At 50.1% G+C, this 19786-nt stretch overlaps 1 protein-coding gene across 2 annotated transcripts in view; it reads left to right on the top strand.

Moving 5' to 3' along the window:
- Positions 1–15325, top strand: part of RBM6 (RNA binding motif protein 6) — a 57951-nt gene extending 42626 nt beyond the window's left edge. For both annotated transcript variants that reach the window (XM_064723640.1, XM_064723639.1), the window contains exons 8-23: positions 510–570; positions 2027–2095; positions 3189–3440; positions 3927–4087; positions 4937–5034; positions 5518–5560; positions 6145–6205; positions 7146–7237; positions 7924–8076; positions 8954–9043; positions 9726–9815; positions 10431–10703; positions 11254–11328; positions 11928–12025; positions 13252–13363; positions 15030–15325. In XM_064723640.1, coding sequence (XP_064579710.1) covers positions 510–570; positions 2027–2095; positions 3189–3440; positions 3927–4087; positions 4937–5034; positions 5518–5560; positions 6145–6205; positions 7146–7237; positions 7924–8076; positions 8954–9043; positions 9726–9815; positions 10431–10703; positions 11254–11328; positions 11928–12025; positions 13252–13363; positions 15030–15155 — 1854 coding nt within the window. In that variant the 3' untranslated portion in view covers positions 15156–15325. The remainder of the gene's footprint in view (positions 1–509; positions 571–2026; positions 2096–3188; positions 3441–3926; positions 4088–4936; positions 5035–5517; positions 5561–6144; positions 6206–7145; positions 7238–7923; positions 8077–8953; positions 9044–9725; positions 9816–10430; positions 10704–11253; positions 11329–11927; positions 12026–13251; positions 13364–15029) is intronic.
- Positions 15326–19786: the final 4461 nt, after the last annotated feature.

Raw genomic sequence — 19786 nt, 5'->3', positions numbered from 1 at the left:
AGCTCTCCCCACAGGAGCTCCAGGTGGGATAACCATCCAAGCCTGCACAGCTCTGCCTCTTGGTCAGCAGACACCTCATTATGAACTCTCCAAATTACATCAGTATCTACAGTTCAGCTCAGATAAGGACTTCAGCACTGCTTGAGGGGTGAATTCAGGTTAGAGAATGCCAAAGGTAACTTTGGACCCTTTGAATCAACATTGTGCCTAGCAGGGAGCTTTTGATCCAGCATCACTTGAGAGGAGGAAGAGTTCCATCTCAAGGACTAATGAATAAATGTGTGCTCCATAGTTGTGTGAAAGCCCTGTTCCCAAGGCAAACCCAGCTGTGAGTCATATGAGCATGTACCTACAATTCCAGCAAAGGCCCCTACTGCCATTCCCCATCACTGTAGCTTTTCATGGCTGTTACTTTCTGAAAGCACGCTGCAGAGTCTGGAATTCTGGAGCAGGTTGTACCCATTGCCTTCAAAACACGACTTCTTCATGCTGTCCATCTTCCATTGCAGTGTAAGGTGTGTACTGTGGGCTACAGATCTTCCTGTTCCTATTGCAAGCTCCCAAGAGATGGTGAGTATATCTGCTCCCCTGAGCCTGGTCTGTTAAAAGTTTCATCTAACCTGACAAGTAAGTTTCTCTTCTGGTTTCCCATGGCGTCCCTGTTGGTGGACTAGCTGAGCACTGTGTGGGAGGATTGTTAGTTTTGCTTCATTTAGACCCTTTTTGCCTGTCCACACTAAAGATGTTACATGCAATGGGTTGCTGTCAGGTTCTCTGCTGCTGGGAGGCTTGGTGGAGGGGTGTTTTACTGCCCACAGCCTTTCCCTCCTACTGTCTGGTATTGTCCTTTCATCCAGGGAGTTATAATTGTGTCCTCTGGCACTGTGAGCTGGTACTGCTCTCTGTGGGTGAGATGGCTTCCCCTCACCCCACCCTCCTTGGGAGATGCAGATGGTTTTAGTGTTACTCAGAGATTCAGATTTGCCTCACTTTTGGGACTTTCAGATTAGGATCACAGAATCATGGAGCCATTAAGGTTGGAAAAGACCTCTGGAATCAAGTCCAACCATTAATCCATCATTGCCAAGTCCTCCACTAACCCGTGTCTCTAAGCACCACCCCTACACATTTTTTGAACACTTCCAGAGATGGCAATTCTACCACTTCCCAGGGTAACCTGTTCCAGTGCTTGGACCACCCTTTTGGTCAAGAAATTTTCCCTAATATCTAATCTAAAAACCTCCCCCAGGGCAACTTGGGACTCTTTCCATTTGTCCTATCACTTGTTCTTGGGAGAGGAGATAAGAGGTGAATCCAGGACTGGAATTTGTGAACTCACCTTGCTCTCTATAAAAAATGTGTGATAGGAGTTCTCCAGGAGCTTCTCCTCACCCCACCAATACCTCAGATTTCTGGGGTGGGAGGGCACAAGAGCCAAAACACACTTCCTGAAGGAACTGATTTCTTTGGGATGATGGCTGTGCCCACCTTCTCCATCCCTGGGTGCAGTGCCAGGGGCTGCAGTGCCATGAGTGAGTCCTCCACCCTCCTCTGGCACTGCCTGCCATTCCAGCCACTGTGTAAGCCTTGACTCTTATCCTTGAGCAGGCTTCCATGAATTGCACTCCTGTCTCAGGCAGAAGGGCAGTACATCCACTGCTGATGCACAGATCTCTGTTTACTGAAGCCCTGTCCCTGTGGTTGTGTTTTCCATGCTCTGTGGCTCCTCCATCAATGTTGAGAAGACAAAATTCACACAGCTGGCCCACCGTAGCTGTGGGTTGTAATGAAACTGCCCAGGAGCAAATTAAACAGAGCCTTTAACCTGCTGTGAGGACAGATTGTGGTGAATGCTTCCTACTGGCCTGCTTTTATTGGGAAAGGGTGCAATAAGATAACCTCTCTATGACTGGGTGAAACAAAGCAAATCTCAAGCATTTGCAGTGGTTAGTGCAGCTTTGTATGAGTTCTGGCATGCTTTGTGACTGATGGGTGTGAAGTGGACTGAAGTGTGCCTCTCTTACAGGGAGCAGAGCAGGCCCAGAGTCCAGAGGCGGTGCTGAGGGAGAGGACACGTCGGCTGAGCAAGAATTCAGTAAGAGTTGCCCTTCCCATCTCTAGGGTTGTGCTCATGTCTGTGTGATTTGCACAGGCAGTTTTCACAGCTGCAGGTGCAAACTGGTTTCATGTGCAAATTTTGCATGAGGTTCTGTAGCCAAAACTCTGCACTCTACAAACTGCAGACAAATGAGTACAAGCCTGTCCAAGGTGAGCTGTGCTGGCAGCCAAGCAAGGCACTGTGCAGCTTTCCCAACAGTTGTGTGTTCTGCCATGCCGCCCACTGCCCAAACAGAAGGAGAGCAGGGACTGACTCTCAGGGACATTAAAGAGAGAATGTGCCATGTCTTGCACCCTCATTTGCTTCTCTTTGTGGGAAGAGGCTTCAGCAGCAGGTGCTGGGCTGGTGGTATCCGCCTTTGCAGCCTCACAGATCTGGCTTCCCTTTCCAGCAGCGTTGGAAGCTCAGGTAGAGATCTCTTTTGCAGTGAAGCCAGGCTATCCAGGGGCCTTCAAGCGCAGAAACTTGTTGGGATTATGTTCTCTGAATGGTATAGACTAGGAGGGCAGGGTGTTCCCACATTGCTTCTGCCTCAGCTGTGGTCAGTAGGCACCTGATAAAATCTGTGACTGTATTATGGATGTGTTTCACTCTGTGGTCTCAGGGGGTTCTGAACCCAGTTTTCCTCTAGCATATAAACAGGTGACAGTTCCTAGTTGATATTGCTTGGTTGTGGATGATCAGGAGTACATCATGGATAGTAAGGATATCACTATCCTTAGTTGTGGTTGTGCTATCTAGGTTGTCCTGGATGTAGAAGGAATGTGTCTAAATCCATCCCTGACTCTCATTTGTTCAGGCAAGAACCAATCCTAAAAGGAGGCCAAAAGCCTCTTGTCTCTGACTAGAAAAGTCCTATAAAGCAGCCCAACACAAAACAAGGCAATGGAAGAGTGATGGCACTTGAACAAGCCTTGTGTCTGCCAAATGTTAAAACAGTGGGTATGCAACAGGCTGTACAGCTTGGCCTTTTATAAGGAGCACTGCTGCAAGGGCCAGAAAGTAGGAGAAAAAAAATACCTGCTGAAACATTCATATGTGAAACCAGTTCATTTCTCCTCTCTAATAGCAGAGACAAAGCTTGAAACACCTGAGCAAGAATTGTCAGGTCAACCAGGATCTCCAAAGCAGCCTCTCCAGCCCTCAGTTCCTGCTCCACAGCAGGAATGTCAGCCTCAGGAACAGGAGCCAAGGAAGAGAGATGAAGGGAGAGAGCGTCGGCCCTCCCAGGAGAAGAGAAGGGACATGGACCGGCACCAGGAGCCGCCCTCTCAGAGGGAAACAGAGGAAGCCACGCCACCAGATGGTGGAGGAAGCAGAAGTGAGTGACTCAAAGACCAGTTTTGGATTCCTCTTGCTTGCACTCCATGAGGTTGTCTGCAGAAAGGGCAGCATTTCACTAAAACCTCTGGAGGCTATTTCTATGTTGTGCAAATCTATGGCAGAGAGTAATGGAGGGCTGTCCAGCTCCAAAGGTGCTGACAAATTGCCTTTAGGAAAATTAATTCAGGCTGAGCTGGCAGTTAACTTAGCACAGCTTCAAAAGCCTTTTGGGCCAGCAGTTATCCTGGGCTGAGCTCTGAGAAGGGGCCACTTTCTCCTCTCTTTTCTGGGAAGGAAAGGTTAGCAATTGGAGACGGTAACTGGAGCATCTTGCAAAGTGGACAGAAAAAAACAATGGCTTTGAGACTCGACTGCAAGGAGCTCTGCTCTTGCTTTGAGTGGGTTTAGTCACAGTAAACTTGGTTCTAAATGACCTTTTTTTCCCTGCTTTTCTCCCTGGGCCACGTCCCTGGCTGTGTCTCAGCCATCATGCTGAAGCGCATCACTCGGTTCACGCCCCCCGAGCTGATCGTGGGGCTCCTGGCCCCCTACGTGCGGCTCTCCACGTCCAGCGTGCGCATCATGAAGAACAAGGCCGGGCGCATGGGGCAGACCTACGGCTTCATCGAGCTGGAATCTCATGCTGTAAGCACCTTCCTGCTTTCACCTGCTCCCTCTGTTGGCATCTGGTATTTGTAGAAGTAGAGAAACCACAGAAATACAGGAGAGCTCTGTACTTGTGAGGCTGTTGTGCTGGAGTGAGTCCTTTCTTCTGCTTGTCTGACCAGGTACAAGAATTTGACAGACTGAGGTCTGTCAAAGGACACTTTGGAAATGAGAAGCATTCCTGACATTATGGGCTGACTATCCTTAAGGCCTTTGGCTTTTCCTGTAGAAATAGTTCACTCCCTTTTCTTCTCAGCTGGTACAGCTGTTTTCTCTGGCTTTAGGAGTCAAAGATCGATTGTTGTCACAATCTGTGGCACTGATTAAGTTTCTCACCTCAGTATGTTTCTTTTTAGACACTCTAAACTTGAACACTTCCTGCATAGGTATTTGGTTTGCAGAGAACTTGAATCCAGTTTGTTTGTAGAAGGCAAGAATCTCAATTAACAGACCCTCCCATGTTGGAGGGTTCATATTTTCTCTGTCTGGGTGGCTCCCAGACTCCACAGCTGTTCTTTGATGTTGGTCCAGAGAGTGTTTACCAAAACACTTGGGGACAGCAGCAGCCACAGTGCTGCACTGTCTGGCAGCCCTAGGAGAATGCTGTCCCCAGCTGGCTGCTGTAAGTGGTCATAGGACAAGCAGAGAACCTCACATTGCATTTATCCCTTTTGCCACATCCTAAATACCCTTCACTGACACTTAGACTAATATTTACTGTTGCGTTTCTTGTCCTGCTGAGCACAAAACATTCCTTTCTGGCAGACTGGATGTGTAAAATGTGCTGTTTCCTTCTCATGGAAAGGGACATTCTTTTTCCTTTTACAGGAGGCGCTGAGGTTGCTAAAGATACTGCAGAACCTGGATCCCCCCATCTGCATTGATGGACGTACATTGGAAGTGAATCTTGCGACAGGGAGGAGAAGGTACTGGCAGATGAGGCAGTGGGGTTGTCCTTTATGTGCTGTACAGTGAGGCTGGAACTCTGCTGTCAGAGCAGGTGCTTAAAGTTTGGCATGGGAATTAGCACAGATGTTTCTACAACCAAAAAATATGTTGGAGGAGTGAAGGCATTGAAATTTGAAGAAGCTTCAGTGATTGAGCAGAATGGGATTAGTGATCATAATGCATCTTGTTGTCCACCCATCAAATCCTGTTCTGCAGGAATTAGTGGGTTCAGCTTTTCAAAAAACATGTGGAGAGATTCATCTTTGCAGACACAGCAGAGTGGAGTCATATTTCTTGTGGAGACAGTGGTTTGCCAAGTCTGTCTCCTGGGATGGACACAGTCCAACATGTGGCCAGAAAAGATGGTCTTTCTGCCTTTATTGGTCCTGCTAATCATTTTGTATATACTGAGGTTAGTGTAAAACCAAATTGCCATTAACTTGCAACCTTTATCTCAACAGGAATGACTATGGGGAGCACGGTGACAATTCCTACTATGGCCCGGTAGGTCTGCACTGCTTCCCTGCAGGTTGCTTAAAGGGAGGGAGCACTGGGGGGTGATGGGCTTGGCTCTGTTAGGCTTTTTCTCTTTGGTCTGCTGAAATACTGCAGAACATGTTTCAGCACGTTTGAAGATGGGGTGATACTGCTCAAATGTGCACACTGCTGCTCTGCCCCTCACACTGGTTATCATTGCATAGAAGTGCAAGTCAGTGCTGCTGGAGGAAGTTCTGGGCTGGGTTACTTGATGCCACACTTTACAGAGTGATTTCACTGATGACTGATCTCTTTAGTGTTTGTTACTAGACTGCAGGACTCTTCCCATATCCTGGATGGGGTGAAGGCCTCCATACAGATTGCTATGAGCATCTTGAGCAGAGATCTCGTGCTTTGTGACAGTGTCCGTGTCAGACACTGCTGACATCTACAGACACTGCTCTGTAGATGAAAAGCTATGTCCGCTTGTGCTCTGTTTAGGATGGCTAAATGAGCCCTTCTCCTGAACTTTGGGCCTTTTAGAGGGAGGGGAAGCAATCTGATGTTTGTTAAAGAGTCTCTGATCTGTTTGTGTTGTTCACTTACTCCAGGGCAGAAGGGGCATGAGAGACAGGAGGGGTGGCGAATCACAGAGACGCACCAGAGCACAGTGTAAGTTAAACTCTGCTTCACTCCTACTGTGGAGACTTTTCTTCCTTAAAAGGGCACTGACATGTAGAAATCAGCCCAAAAATATTTTTAAAGGCTAAGAGTAGGTTTGTTTGCTACACCCACTTGTGAGTTCCTTTGCCAACTTTGTTTAGTCACATTTTCCTATCTGATGATGTGTTTCTCTCTATTCTCACTGTGCGAAACTACATGCAGATAAAGGAAACTTGCTGCCTATTTTTCCTTGTTGTGGAAAACTGATGGGATAAAATCAGCCTGGCAGTTACTAGAGAAGACAGAAGAAAATACATTTGATGCAGCAATGCCAGTAGCTGGAGGAGCACTCCTGATTGTTTTAGTGATTTATATATAGCATTTCTGAGGTCTGTCAAAGGACACTTTGGAAATGAGAAGCATTCCTGACATTATGGGCCTACTACCCTTAAGGTCTTTGGCTTTTCCTGTAGAAATAGTTCACTCCCCTTTCTTCTTGGGAGCTTTCATGCACCAGTGGGGTGGAAGGGATGTGGGGGGTGTCATCACTTTAAACAGGATTGAGAGAGAACAGCTTTTCCTTGTTCACAGGAGTGGGTGGATGTAGATACTCATTACCCCATTCTTAGGGAAATTACTGAATTTCATGACCAAGTGTTGTGGTCTTGTGATCTCAGCACAGCTCCTGTAAATTTGTTTTGATATGGAAGTTTTCCCAGAGTCCTAACCAGAATTGTGAAAACTTATCACCCCCCTTACTCCTTAAAGAAAAGATTATGTAGGTCAAGGGATGTGAAGATACTCATACCTCTCTTGCCAGGAGAAAAAAAGAATTCTTCCCCATTATTGATCCTTTCACCAGTGTAATGTTTGTTCATGCTTTTGTCTTTGTAAAAGGCAAGTTCTGCTTTTGGAAGCCTGTGGTTCTAACTCCTGTCTCTCTCTTCAGCACCATCAGATGTGTCCACATACATTTATGATCCTGACACTGGGAATTACTATGATCCCATAGCTGGAACTTACTATGACCCCAGAACTCAGGTGAGTCTGTGGGAAGGAAGGTTTACATGCAATATGTTCTTACAAACTGCTCTTTTCTGGAGGGATTTTGCAGCCATATCCTGAAGACAAGCCAGTGTAGGGCAGTACAGAGGCAGCTTTGTGTTTTTCACTCTGACCTGTGTGAAAGGGATGCATGTTGCAAAATAACAACTTAATGAGAGGCTAGGAACCCATTAGCTGTGTGTTGATCCAGCTGTAGCCGCCTCTGGCCTCTGAAGCTCTGCCTTTGGAGAGTTTTTAGTCTTCTTTTCCTTGAGCAGACTTACGGGCAGAGCATAACAGCTGAATTTTGCTGTAGACATGTGATATGTGACTGTCTGTAAGAAAGAATGGACAGCAGAGCTCTGTTTTCATCTGTGGTGTCTTTGCTTCTCAACCCTAGCCAGCAATAGCTGTAAGGATGCCAAAAGAGAGCCATCATCAGAGATTTTCTGGGAATATAATCTTGTTTTCATGATCCTGGGGATGTCCATGCTGTGGGAGAGCAGGGCAGTGCTCTGGTGACCTGGCTGTGCTCAGCTGTGTTCTGCCCCAGCAAAGTTCTGAAGCCTGCGCCCTCTGCAGTCCCTTCTTACTGTGCTGGTCTCCCCAGCTCAGCAAGGACAAGAAGCCTAGTAAGAAACCTGCAGGGGTTGGGCTAAGCCTGCTCCAAATGCCTCTTTCAGAGGGAAGTCACAATAGAGCGGGAGCCCTCCCCACCCCCGGCGGAGAGCAGGAGGCGGCGGCACGGGAGCCAGGAGTGGACAAGTGACAGGAAGGAGCCACACTGCAGGGACAACAGGGACAAAAAGGACAAAGGGAAAAGTACTTCTGCTAAGGTAACTCGCTCCAGGCATGACCTGACACCAGGAAGCTGAGGGAAGAGGTTAGAAAGTAGAGAGTAATTAGAGGATTCCAAAAGGAAAGGACGGTGAGAGAAGACAGTGGGGTCAGCAGCTGGAAAGGAACATGGTGATTGTCCAGCCAGGGAGTAAGTTCTGGAACTTTTTCTCTCCTTGAATTAAATCCAGGGCTTCTCATCCCTTCCTTGTGATGAAGGATTCAGACACATCCAGGTAACTGTGATATGTTTCACTCATGCTGCTGAAAGCACCCAGCTGTTGTAATAGACAACAAAATACTGACAGAGACATTTAAACACACCCAGTCAGATGATGGTGGATACTCAGCTCTCCCCTAACTGCAGTTCCTGCCCCCCTCCAGTCCCAGGACAGTGCCCTTCACTGCTGTTCCCATTCAGCAAATGCCAGTGTGGGAGCTGCTGGTGGGGAGCAGCTGCCCAAAATGATGTTTGAGCAGAACCCAGGGCTGTGATATTGACAGGACCTGAGGAATGCCAGGAGAGTTGCTGGAAGTGATTTAGCCACCAGTGCAGAAACTTTGTGTTCTTCCTTGCCTCTTGGTCTGAATGTGCTCAGGGGCATGACCAGCACTGGGCACCTGGATTGTAACTCTCCCTGAGGCTGGTGACAAGCCAGCCAAGGAGTCACCAGGTATGGTGGCTTTCAGGGACACTGACCTAGGAGAAGCATGGTCCTGTCTGAATGGAGGGTAAAAATATCTCCAGCAGAAATCATTCTGTCATTTTTCCCACTTGCCTGTTTTCCATAGATGCTCAGGAGTGGCTTCCTGGCTGCACTGTGCTCTCTGACACCTGTGTTACCACTGGCCTAATGCCCATCTTGGATTTTTCAGAATGAGCCTGGAGAGGAGAGATTCTTTACAGAAGATGTCTTCAAAAAACCATTGCCTCCCTCTGTGAAGAAGGAGGAGAGCACAGGCCTGGTAAGGTGTTAACACTTGTCTTCCCTGGTCAAGTATGAGTAACTCATGAGCCACTAAATTGGAGCCTGTCCAGGGCTCCAGCCCAATTCTCTGTAAAATGTGTGAAAGTGAAGCTTCATCCCAGCCTACTGTCTGTGCTGCTGAGCACACAGCTGAGTATCACAGGCTCATCCTGTGCAGTGCTGCCTGCAGTCTCTGGTGCCCTCTGTCCAGGATAAAGAGGATCCTGGAAACCCCACCATGCTGGCTGAGCCTGGCCATATGTTGTGCCACAGTCACAGCAGAGAAAATCGGTGTTGTCTGGCAGTGGGGGTGACTTTGCACGTGGTCTTCATGTCCTTTGTGCACACACAGAGCTGCTCAAATGTGACCTGGCCCTGCCCCAGCTCCCTCACTGCTATGAGGCACATCTGGGACCACTGTCAGCATCACAGTGTAGCAGAGAATGAGAGTGGGGTGGGCTGGGACAGCATGGTGAGCTGCTGCAGCTGTCTCTGAAATCATGAGTATGGCTCCAGGGGAGCTCTGGATTCCCCAGAATGGGCATGTCTCCCACCAGAACCACAACTCATTTCTGCCAACCACCTGGTTTCCCTGGGGGCCTGTTTGAATGAGTGCTTAGCTATTGTGTGCTCTGAGTCCATGCTATGGCAGTCTCAAGACCTGTTCTTGACTGTTTCAGACTGAGACTGGAGAGGAGAAGTTCTCTGCAGAAGATGTCTTTAAAAAGCCTTTACCTCCTTCTGTGAAAAAGGAAGAGAGTGCAGCCCCAGTAAGTATCTCCATAGGATGGTGTTTTGACCTGTGTGAGCCTGGATACAGTTCTAGGGAGGCTCAGCACAGCCTGGCTGCAACTGTGAGCGCCAGAGGTGCCAGAGATGTTTCTCATGTCTCTCATGCCAGAGGAGGGAGTGCTGGGGATTGAAGGCAGTTTGTTTTTATAAGTCTGACCTTGTTTTGGGCTTCTAGCATGGGCACATTTGTTACCTGCATTCAAGCAGGATCTCACTCAGCCAGTCCTAAGGCAGAAAACTCTTGTAGCCACCTCCAGGCTAAGGAAGGCCAAATCTCACTGATCTCCATTTCTAGAGGAAGTGAGTGACAGCAACTCGCTGCCAAACAGCCACTGCCTCGCCTGGCTTCCTGTGCTCTCAGGTGTGTGGCAAGTTGGAAAAGCCTGGCACCAAAGCAAGGCCTGTCTAGAGAGCAGAAGGGCTTCCACCCTGTGGTGAGAAGGGAAAGAAGCCAGGCAGCTCCTCTGTGTTCCCTGCCTGTGCTGCTGGGAACAGAGACAGGAGTCACGGGGAGATGGGCTGGGGAAGCAGAGCCCCGCTGGTCTGGCAGGCTTGATGCTACAAATTGTCACACTTTTCACCGCTTCCCTCAGCCCAAGGTGGTGAACCCTCTGATAGGACTGCTGGGAGAGTATGGAGGAGACAGTGACAATGAGGAGGAGGAGGAGGAGGAGGAGCAGTCCCAGGCTCAGTGGCTGCCGCCTCCCGCGCACCCGCCGGCACCGCGCGAGGAGCAGGCGCGGAAGGCCAAGGCCAGCGACGACAAACTGACTGACTGGAACAAGCTGGCCTGCCTGCTGTGCAGGAGGCAGTTTCCCAACAAGGAGGTGCTCATCAAGCACCAGCAGCTTTCCAACCTGCACAAGGTATGGGGAAGCTGGGGGTTGCCGTTGGCTCAGTGGCTTTGTGAGCTGCAAGGAAAATGCAGTGGTTGAGTGGGAAGAGCTGTGCTGAAATTGATAGAGCAGCAGGCAAAGTTCCCCCAAAGCTCTGTTGAAAGCATTGTGTGAACTGCTTGTTCCTGCCATGGGAGTGCTGTAGCATCAAGGTGTGACTTTGTAAGCTGTAGTGAGATAGCGGAGCCTTGGGGAGAGTGGTGTGCTGGCACACACAAGTGTGAGAGCAGTGGGAACTTGGCACGTGCACCCCCATGTTCTGATGTTCTGTGCTGCCTTTGAGCTCTTGCTTTTGGGAAAGCCAAGCTGCATATGGGTTAAAATAGGAGTGGTTGCTTTCCTTACTGCTCCAGGCCTGTGTGGGGGAGCAGGTGGTCTGGGCTGCAAGAGAGGCTGCTGTGCCTGGTACAGTGCAGGTACAAGAGCATGCTGCTTTACCTGTGCTCCTTATGGGTGGAGCAGATGACCCTGACAGCTTGTGTTCTCTGCTTGACACTGCCTTCTGTCTTCCTCCTTCCAGCAAAACCTGGAGATTCACATGAAGATTAAACGATCTGAGCAGGAACTGGCGTATTTGGAGAAGAGAGAGCGTGAGGTGCGTCTGTGGTGGTGGGCAGGCAGCTGCTTGTGCTTCTGCACTGGGGGGTGGTGGTCCCAGGAGGACCCTCCACTTGTGTTCCAGGTGTCAGCAGGCATCCACACAGGCACCAGGCATCAGATGCCTCCCAAAAGTGAACTGAGGGCTCACTCTGCACAGGGACCTGTAGGTAGTTCTGTGACTCCTAAGAGCAGATCTCGCTCCTCACAGAAGGGTCTGAGTGTGGTTTTGTTGTCCTGCAAGCCAACACTGAGCTCTGGACTAGGTGGGACACAGATTTCCATCTGAAACTGATGAGGTGTATAGACTGCTGCTGCCTGGCCAGGGACAGGAGAGCTGTACCTGTCCAGTGTTTGGAAGGTCAGAGCTGCTCCTGGTGCAGTAGCTGCAAGGTTGCAACAACAGGTCTGGGTCAGCCCAACAGATGGCTCTGAGCAGAGCAAATGAATGTGGGATGTGAGCATTCAGTGTTTGTGAGTCCCCAGAACAGCCTTCCAGCCAGCTGAGCATGAGATGAGACCTGGGTGCAGAGCAGTCTCCTGCAGTGTTGGATCCTTCATAGCTCCTGTATTTACTTTGCCCTTTCTGATGTGAAGGGGAGGCATAAAGACAAAGGAAATGACCGGAGAGACAAATTCCAGCAGATGGATTCACCAGAGAGGAAACGACTCAGATATGAGCGGGACTCAGAGAGGTAATGGCTGTTCTGGGTACATCTCTTTGGTGGTGCTGAGGCTGGGATGGGGTGTGTGCTGCTGGCAGACCAAGGCTGGGAATTGCCCAGTGGGGTAGGTCTGCAAAGTAACAGCCAGACAGACTGAGACAGAGCTCCTCAAAGTGAGAGCCTGTTGTGCTGCAGGACACAGGGTGGGGCAGAGGTAGAAACAATGGTTTGAGGCAGGGCAGAGAAAAGCTGCCTGGTGCTGGAGGGGTGAGATGGGGGTCTGAGTATGTCTGGCTGGACACAGAGAATAGAACACTGCCTGTTCCCATCCACCTCGTCCTTAAGGCACTTGCTGCCCTCCTGTCCTGGCATGTAGCCATTGAAAGAAAGAGCAAAGCTGTGTTTCATCTGTTCCCTGACTCAGAGGAACGCTGGGAGCTGTTTCCATCTCGCTGGGAGTAGGTGGAGGAAGAGAGTGCGTGCTGTGTGAAGTTCCCGACAGGCCTGCCTGCTGTGAGCTCGCGTGTTCAGTGGGCTGGGGAGCGGCCAGCCATGTGTTGAGCATGGAACTGGCTATGTGCCTGTTTCTTCTGGCACAGCACCTCAGAGTGAGACCTGTCCTCTGTGTCTTGCAGTTTAAACATCCACATCTTCTCTTCCCTCTGTTTTCCTGGAATAGCTGTGGATAAACTAAAACAGTTTGTGCGCAGTGTCACCAGCAGCCAGAAAGTAGAAATTGTCTGGAGGAAGAGTCTTTTGTGCTGAGAGGTTTTCAAAACTGTGGCTTTTGGATAATGGTCTTGGATGAATAATGAGGTGGGAGAAAGAGTGTCCGAATCAACACTGCATCTGTTGAGCTCCATGACCACAGCACTGGGAGAAAGGAAAGCTCTAACAGAGCAGCAGGGATGGGACTTTGTTTTCATGCTATTGCTAAGACTTTAATTAAGAAATACAAGCACAGAGGCTCCTGGCTTGCTTACACTGTAAATATTTTGAAGTCTGAGCTCATTTCCTGTGCCCTGGTGTATTTTCCCCTGAGGTGGGACAAGAAATTGTGCACTCAGAGGTGTGTGAGCCCTGCACACAGAATCTGCCCTGATGGTTTCCTTAGGCGGTGTGCTTCTGGCAAGAAACTTGGATATCCCTCATGAGAGACTGAAATGTCAATGAAGGTTCTATTAGCAGAGCTAAATGTCCCTGGTGTGTGTTTGAAGCATTGCAAGACTGGACAATTGCTTCTGGTTCTTTTGCAGTGACTATGACCCAAGGCTTGACAGTAACAACAAAGGGAACCGAATGGTGCAGTCTCCGGGGTGGAAGAAGGGCTTTGGCCACAACCAGCAGGGCACAGCATCACCACTGGAGGTGAGTCCTGCCTGCCTTTCAGAGCACACCACTGTCCTGCAGCCCATAATGTTTCCCAGGACAGCTGGAGGGAGTTCAAGTCAGGCTGCAAATCTCAGCACCTGCTTGATGGAATAATGTGTGCACTGATGAACTTTGCAGGCTGGGAGGGGCTGCAAGTATGATGGCTGTAGAACAGGGTTAGAATTTATATGGATCTGGAGGTGTTGAAAAGAGAGTAACAGTGAGCAGGAAGGGTGTGAACATCTCATTAGTACCTGCTCAAAGCCAGGCTGGGGTTTGGACAGGTCACCAGCTCAGTTCTCTGCAGCGATGTGAGCTGAGGAAAAAGATGAACCTCCCCTGGGGAGGTGTGAGCATAGCCAAGCCACAGGGCCCAAGATGCTCTGTGTCTGCACTGCTTAGCACTTGTGAGGCTCTTGCAGACTCTGGACATCAGAAGATAATACCAAGATATAGCACCTGACAAGGAGCAGGGGCCCATGGGCAAAGGATGTCAGGGACAGGCAGGGTCAGGTAGATCCTGCCTTCTGTGACAGGCTGGTCTCTCAGTAAACCTTTATTTACTGCAGAGGGTTTGTCAGAGAGGCAGCCTGGGGCAGGGTCTGCTCTGCCTTGCCCAGGCCCACACGAGCAGCGCTGTGCTCTGGTGGCAGGTCTGTGGCTGGCCAGGTGCTGTGGTGTCCACAGCTCTCTGCTGAGGGACAGGCAGCTTGGAGCAGGGTTCACAGGGTGATGTTCAGCCTGCAGTCAAGTAGCTCATTAAAGCAAATATTTGAGGCTTTGTGACGCATGTTTGCTTGAGCCCAAATACATGAGGCAAGAGTCCCTCTTCAGTGCAGACAGCAGGAACTGGTCCCAGCTGCTGCTCAGTCCTCATGGTGAGGTCCCTGTGCCCAGAGCCAGCTCCCAGCGCCACACTCTGGCAGGTCTGAGCTCCCGTCAGGGCTCCCCCTCTGGATGGGGAACCGATGGCAGAGCACAGCCCTCCTACAGTTCATAGAAAGGCCAGAAGAAATGTGCTTGCCTTTCACCTCCAAGTCATGCTGGGCAAAGCCATGTGACCATGCCAGCCCCACACAACGCTGATCTCTTGGCCCAGCTGGTGAGGTCTCTGGTATTCAGGTAGGTTGGACTGAAAAGCCAGAGAAAATTCCAGCCTCAGGCCTGCTCTCCTGGGCTAACTCCAGGCAGGTATTGCTGAATAATGCAGCTGCTGGCTGCAGAAGCCAGTCCTTCAAAACTGGTTGAAATTCCAAGCGAGGTACCAGTGCCCATGGGAGCTCTGTTAGAGAGAACAGCTGAGCTTGTGCCAATGCAGGCAAACTGCAAACAGCTCCCCAGGAGCCCAGAGCTTTTCTCTGCTTGTGTTCAATCCTGGCTCGCCCGTGGCTGCCGGCGCTGCCCACCCTTGACTGCCCACTCCTCTGTCTGCTCCTCCATGGCTGATCCCTGGGGTTTGATTCCCACTGGGCATTTGCTGGCTGCCTTTGCTGCCCACAAAGCTCTGTAGTTTTTCCCACAGAGCTTTAGGAGGAACACAGAGCGCTTGCTCTTCCTCCGCTCGCGGATCCGCACGGGAGCACTCAGCACTCCTGGAGCAGCCCAGGGAAGCTTTTTATTTATGGGAGGAGGAATCGCTGACACAAGCTGTGTCTGTTTGCAGGCAGAAAACAGGAGGAAGGGCCCTGGGCTGGGGGCCCCAGGGAAGCCCCCCAAGAGGCAGTCCAACGAGACGTACCGCGACGCCGTCCGGAGGGTCATGTTCGCCCGCTATAAGGAACTGGAGTGAACGGTGGAGCAACCCCAGATCTGTCTCTCTCCATCTCCATCTCTTTCTGTGTCATGTTCTTTTGAAGGTTTGGTCTTCTTCTTCTTCTTCTTTTTTTTTTGGTTGTTTTTTGAATTGTTACAGGTTTTGCTGCTAGAATTTTTTTAATAAAACTGAAAATTTGTCAGTGCTTGTCTTGTGGCTGAAGTGGTGTGTTTTAAAAGCATGGTGCTTTGAAAGGTTCCCATTGTGTTTTGCTCTCTGCTGATGAGGTCACTGGGAGTTGCTGCTGTGTCAGTGGGACTGGAACAGGTTTGGTAGCTTGGAGACCCCTCCAGTGGTGCCACTGTCCTGCAGTGTTCCCTGTTATCTCAGGGACAGATACCCCTGGTGCCATGTACTGCTGGGTCAGGGTGGGAGCTGGGAGCAGGAGATAGCCCCAAGGCCTGGGAGGAATTCAGGAGCAGGAATGATCTCTGTGGGATTCATCCTGGCAACTGATGAGGTCAGTGGGGTTCAATTACTAGCAGGAGCTTAATGGCTGAAAGTGACCTCATTAGTGCTGGGGGTTGTCTGGGCATTCCATGTGGATGGGCTGGATCTGGTGGCAGTGTTGTGTGGGGACCCTCGTGGGGATATCACCATGCTGGCCCAGGGGGTCAGGGGAACAGAGGAAAAGCCAGGGAGGTGCTGCTGGCCTGCCATGGGGAGGTGTGGAGTCAGGAATTTATAGCAGGAGCAGTTTGACCAAAGCACAGGAAAGTTTGAGTGTGTGTGCAGAGCAGGGACGAGTGTGGCCTGCAGGGATGAGGATGATGCCAGTGGCTGTGGCTGGTGGGAGCAGATCTCGTGCCCACCACCACCTTCCTGTTCACATGGCAGAGAGCAGGGCCTGACACTGCTTTCAAATGCTCCAAAGAAGGGAAAGCAGGAGATGTGGAAGCTGAAGACAGCGGGATTTGGAGGTGAAGAGCCACCTGCAAGAGCTGACAACTTCCAAAGGCAGCAGAAGACCTGTCCAAGTTGTGTCTCCTTGTCTCTGGCACAGGCAGTGCCAGAGGACTGTGGTGGACTCATTTGCAGCATTGTGGCCCCTGGTGCTGCACCCAGGGCTGGTGGGGGTGCATGGTGCTGATGAGTACGTGGGGGCCTTCAGTCCTCCTGGGAGCCCCAGGCATGTCAGGGATGGGTGAGGAAGGTGATGGGCTCCTGGGGATGAACTCCCACTCAGGGAGAAAGGGTGGTGGCCTAACAAGCTGGTGCTGTCAAGTCTGGCACAAAGGGGGAAGAAGTGTGACTGGGATGGGGCAGCATTGCCAGGGAGGGAAGGGGGATCTGGGTGCAGACTGGTAGCTGCAGCTCAGGCTGTCCTGCACCCGGGTGTGCCAAAAATGAGCACCCACAGAGCACCAAGACACCCAGAGGGAGCCTTCACAGCTGCCAAATGTGAGAACTCATTAGCTGATTTTATTAATTTGCTAAGTGGGTACATGCATCTTGGTGAGAGCATGTTAACGACTGATAATACGTGATTAATTAGAAGATAACAAAGCAGATAAATGTAAGAGCAGCTTCCCTTGGACAGATGGACCACACTAAATAATGTGTGTTCCTTGGCTTAGTCGTGTGCTTGCTTGCTTCTGATCTGTGATGTGCATGTCTGAAAGGAGAAGCAACACAACACTTTCCTTGCAGGCCCATTGCCAGGGCTTAAGTCGGGAACAGAAGAGGAGCAGGAACAGACTGCTGTGAAAATGAGAAAAAAAGTAATTAAAAATATCTACTTGCAGAATGTATCCATCTCAAATAGAGAGAAATCCTTTTTCTGTCTGTGGTGGTGGGTATACCTCCCATTATTTGCATTAATCATAGAAATACTTGGTGTGTTTGCTTCTACTATGTTGATGATCATAGTAAATGTTTATGGGAAATCGGGAATATTGTTTGAGTCATAAGAGGTCAGAGCAACACAGTGTTATTCCCCCAAGTGTGGGATTTCTGGGGATGGGCTGTGTGTGCCTTGGGAACACCTGAACTGTAGGAGGTATTCTGGAAAATCAGGGTGTCCCCTGGATAGATACTGACTTAATTCCTCAAATTCCACTTCCCCAAGGTAATCCAGAGCGAGCTCCAGTGTATTCCCTTGAAGATGTGTGTGTATATACTGTACATACATCTCTCCACAGGCATGGCTTCCACCCAAGCTGTGCATCTGCAGGGGCATATCCGGGGTTAGGGACATGGAGCCCTCCTCTGGGGCTGGCTGAGGTGACTGGAAGGAGGTTGTTCACAAACTGGAACAGACAAATGGAGTGAGAAGCTAAAAGCATTACAAAGAAGCACCAAACCAGAAAACATCATGTTCTCTTGGGAAAACAGCAGCGTAGTTGGTGATGCAGAAAGCCCAACTATTTATCCTTGGTGCAGTGGTTTTGATGTCTTTAATATTTTTTAAAGGGTGGTGACCCAGAGCCATGGCTGAATTGCAGCTACCTTTAGATCTTGTAACTCTTTTGCTTTTATTTCAGAGATTACTCACCACACAGCTTCTGCTGTGCCTGTGCTCAGCACATTGCCTTGTGTGCCATCCTGTGGCGATGGGTATGGCTCAAGTTACAATTTATTTTTATTTTTGGAAGGTGTCCTAAAAAGAGGATTGGAGCAGCTCACAGGGTAAGTCCTGTGGGCAGTTGCTTGGTGTGCAGTTGTTGCACACAGGAGGAGGACTGGGGTGACCCATGACCAGCACTAAGGATGGGGTGAATGAAGCTGTGTGTACAAAAAGCCCAGGGAGAAAAGGCAGAACAAGGGGGTTAAAGGGATTATTTAATTTAAAAGGAACAGGCAACAGGAGCTTTGGACTGTGAGTGGAACCAAAGGAGGGGTTAAATCCATAATTTAGAGGGTTGGAGGCACTTCTGCCTTGACCCTGCCCAAGGGAGTGTTGATCTCTGAACTCTATCAGTCACACAAGTTGGGATGCAGGAGGCTGCTTCAGACATCTGAGAGGTTCTGGAGCAAGAGCTTCTTTTTCCACCCTTTTCCAATGTAAATCAAGTAGATAGTCTTAGATTTCCAATATTTATTCATACTAATACTGATACAGCAGTGACTCAGGCTCTTTTCAGTGAAACATATTTATGTAAAGGGTTGGAGCTGTGCTTTGTAAATAAAAAAACCAGTAAGCTGGGCTGAGGGAAGTGTTTGTAAAAGGGAAGAAGAGAGAGAAGCCAGGGAATGCACTTCCCCCTGCAGCAGTGACCTGCCTCAGGGAGAGGGGGCTGCTGGAAGGAGGACGAGGCTGGGGGTCACCCCTCAGATACCAGATGAATATGATGAACAATTTTGCTCATTTCATGTTTTAAGACTTGAGAAACAGGAGTTGAGTGTTCAGAGGAGGTTGCTGCTCAATTCATGCCCTTGTTTTAATGTAGGTTTTCCATTTCCTTATTTATCCATATCCATACAAAGACCATTCTGTTCTTTGTTCCTGTACTGGGGACGTTAATGCTTTCAAATGTCACCAAGTATAATCTTTGTGAAGCTGCACTTTAATGGACTTCCTTCTGGTAGCACAAAGCTTCAAAGGAAGATGAATGACACTACAGTCAGTCACACAGTGCCCAGAATAGCTGGGATAAGCATGGACACAACTGTCTGAACTTCATGTGGATTTTTCTTGCCAGCACATTTTGAAGGGGTTGTGGTCTGGTCAAACTACTGCTGGTGGGTGTGTGGGTCTGTGCTGCTCTGCCCTTTCTGCAGCCTGAGGGAGGCCAGTCCTGCCCAGCTGTTAAAGTTAAAGCACCTCTTTGCCTGTGGAGTGCTGGGGAGTGCTGTGAGGAAGTTGGGAATGTGAGCATTGCCCCTCAGGGACAGAGTCCCCTGTCCCACACAATGGAAGGATGGGCTGGTCCAGAAAAGGCAGAGGGCTGGATAACAGCTTGGAGCTCAGCCTGGAGCTGCCCCAGCCACCATCCCACAGGCACTGCTGCTGCTGCAGGCACCCAGTGAGCGTCTCCCACCCAGCACATCCCTCTGCCCACCTACAGCAGGGCCCCACGCTGCCCCACGCTGGGCTCCACGCCAGGGAAGGAGAGGATCAGCCTGAGCACCTGAGTTGGGGTGGTTTGCACTCCTGTTACGGGGGAGCAGCAGGAGCAGGGTCACCCCAGCTTGTCACAAAGCTGCCTGTGCCTCCTGTCCCAGGTCCATCCATGACCTGGGGCTGCCCCACCTCAGCCTGAATGTGGCCAGGACAGAAGGCTGGAGCTGCAGCACAGCTTGAGAGAGGGCTCACAGCACTGACCTAGCCTCAAATGGAGCTCCCAGCCCAGTGGGCAGCAGGTGGATGCATGGGGGCTCACCTGAGGCCACTGAGCATCCTCAGGGCCTCAGCAGGGGCTTGGTGACTCCCTTGGGTCCTTCTGTTGCTGGGGTGTAGGAGAGGGGCCAGCAGCTCTTGCACAGACAGGAAAGTCCCTTTTCACCAAAGTTCTGTTGGGCTGTGCCTGATCCATTAATTTGGCTCTGGGGTGCACTTCTGAAATCCATCTCACAGCTTCCCCCACTTTTGGATTGTGTCCTGGAGCAGCTCAGGAGAGGCCTGGCTTGGGCCGGTATCAACCAGATTCCTTTCAGATGAAACCAAA

Source organism: Zonotrichia leucophrys, chromosome 12 (genome assembly GCF_028769735.1).
Source record: "Zonotrichia leucophrys gambelii isolate GWCS_2022_RI chromosome 12, RI_Zleu_2.0, whole genome shotgun sequence".
In the NCBI taxonomy this organism is placed as follows: domain Eukaryota; kingdom Metazoa; phylum Chordata; class Aves; order Passeriformes; family Passerellidae; genus Zonotrichia; species Zonotrichia leucophrys.
This window is presented reverse-complemented; position numbering and strand designations above follow the sequence as displayed.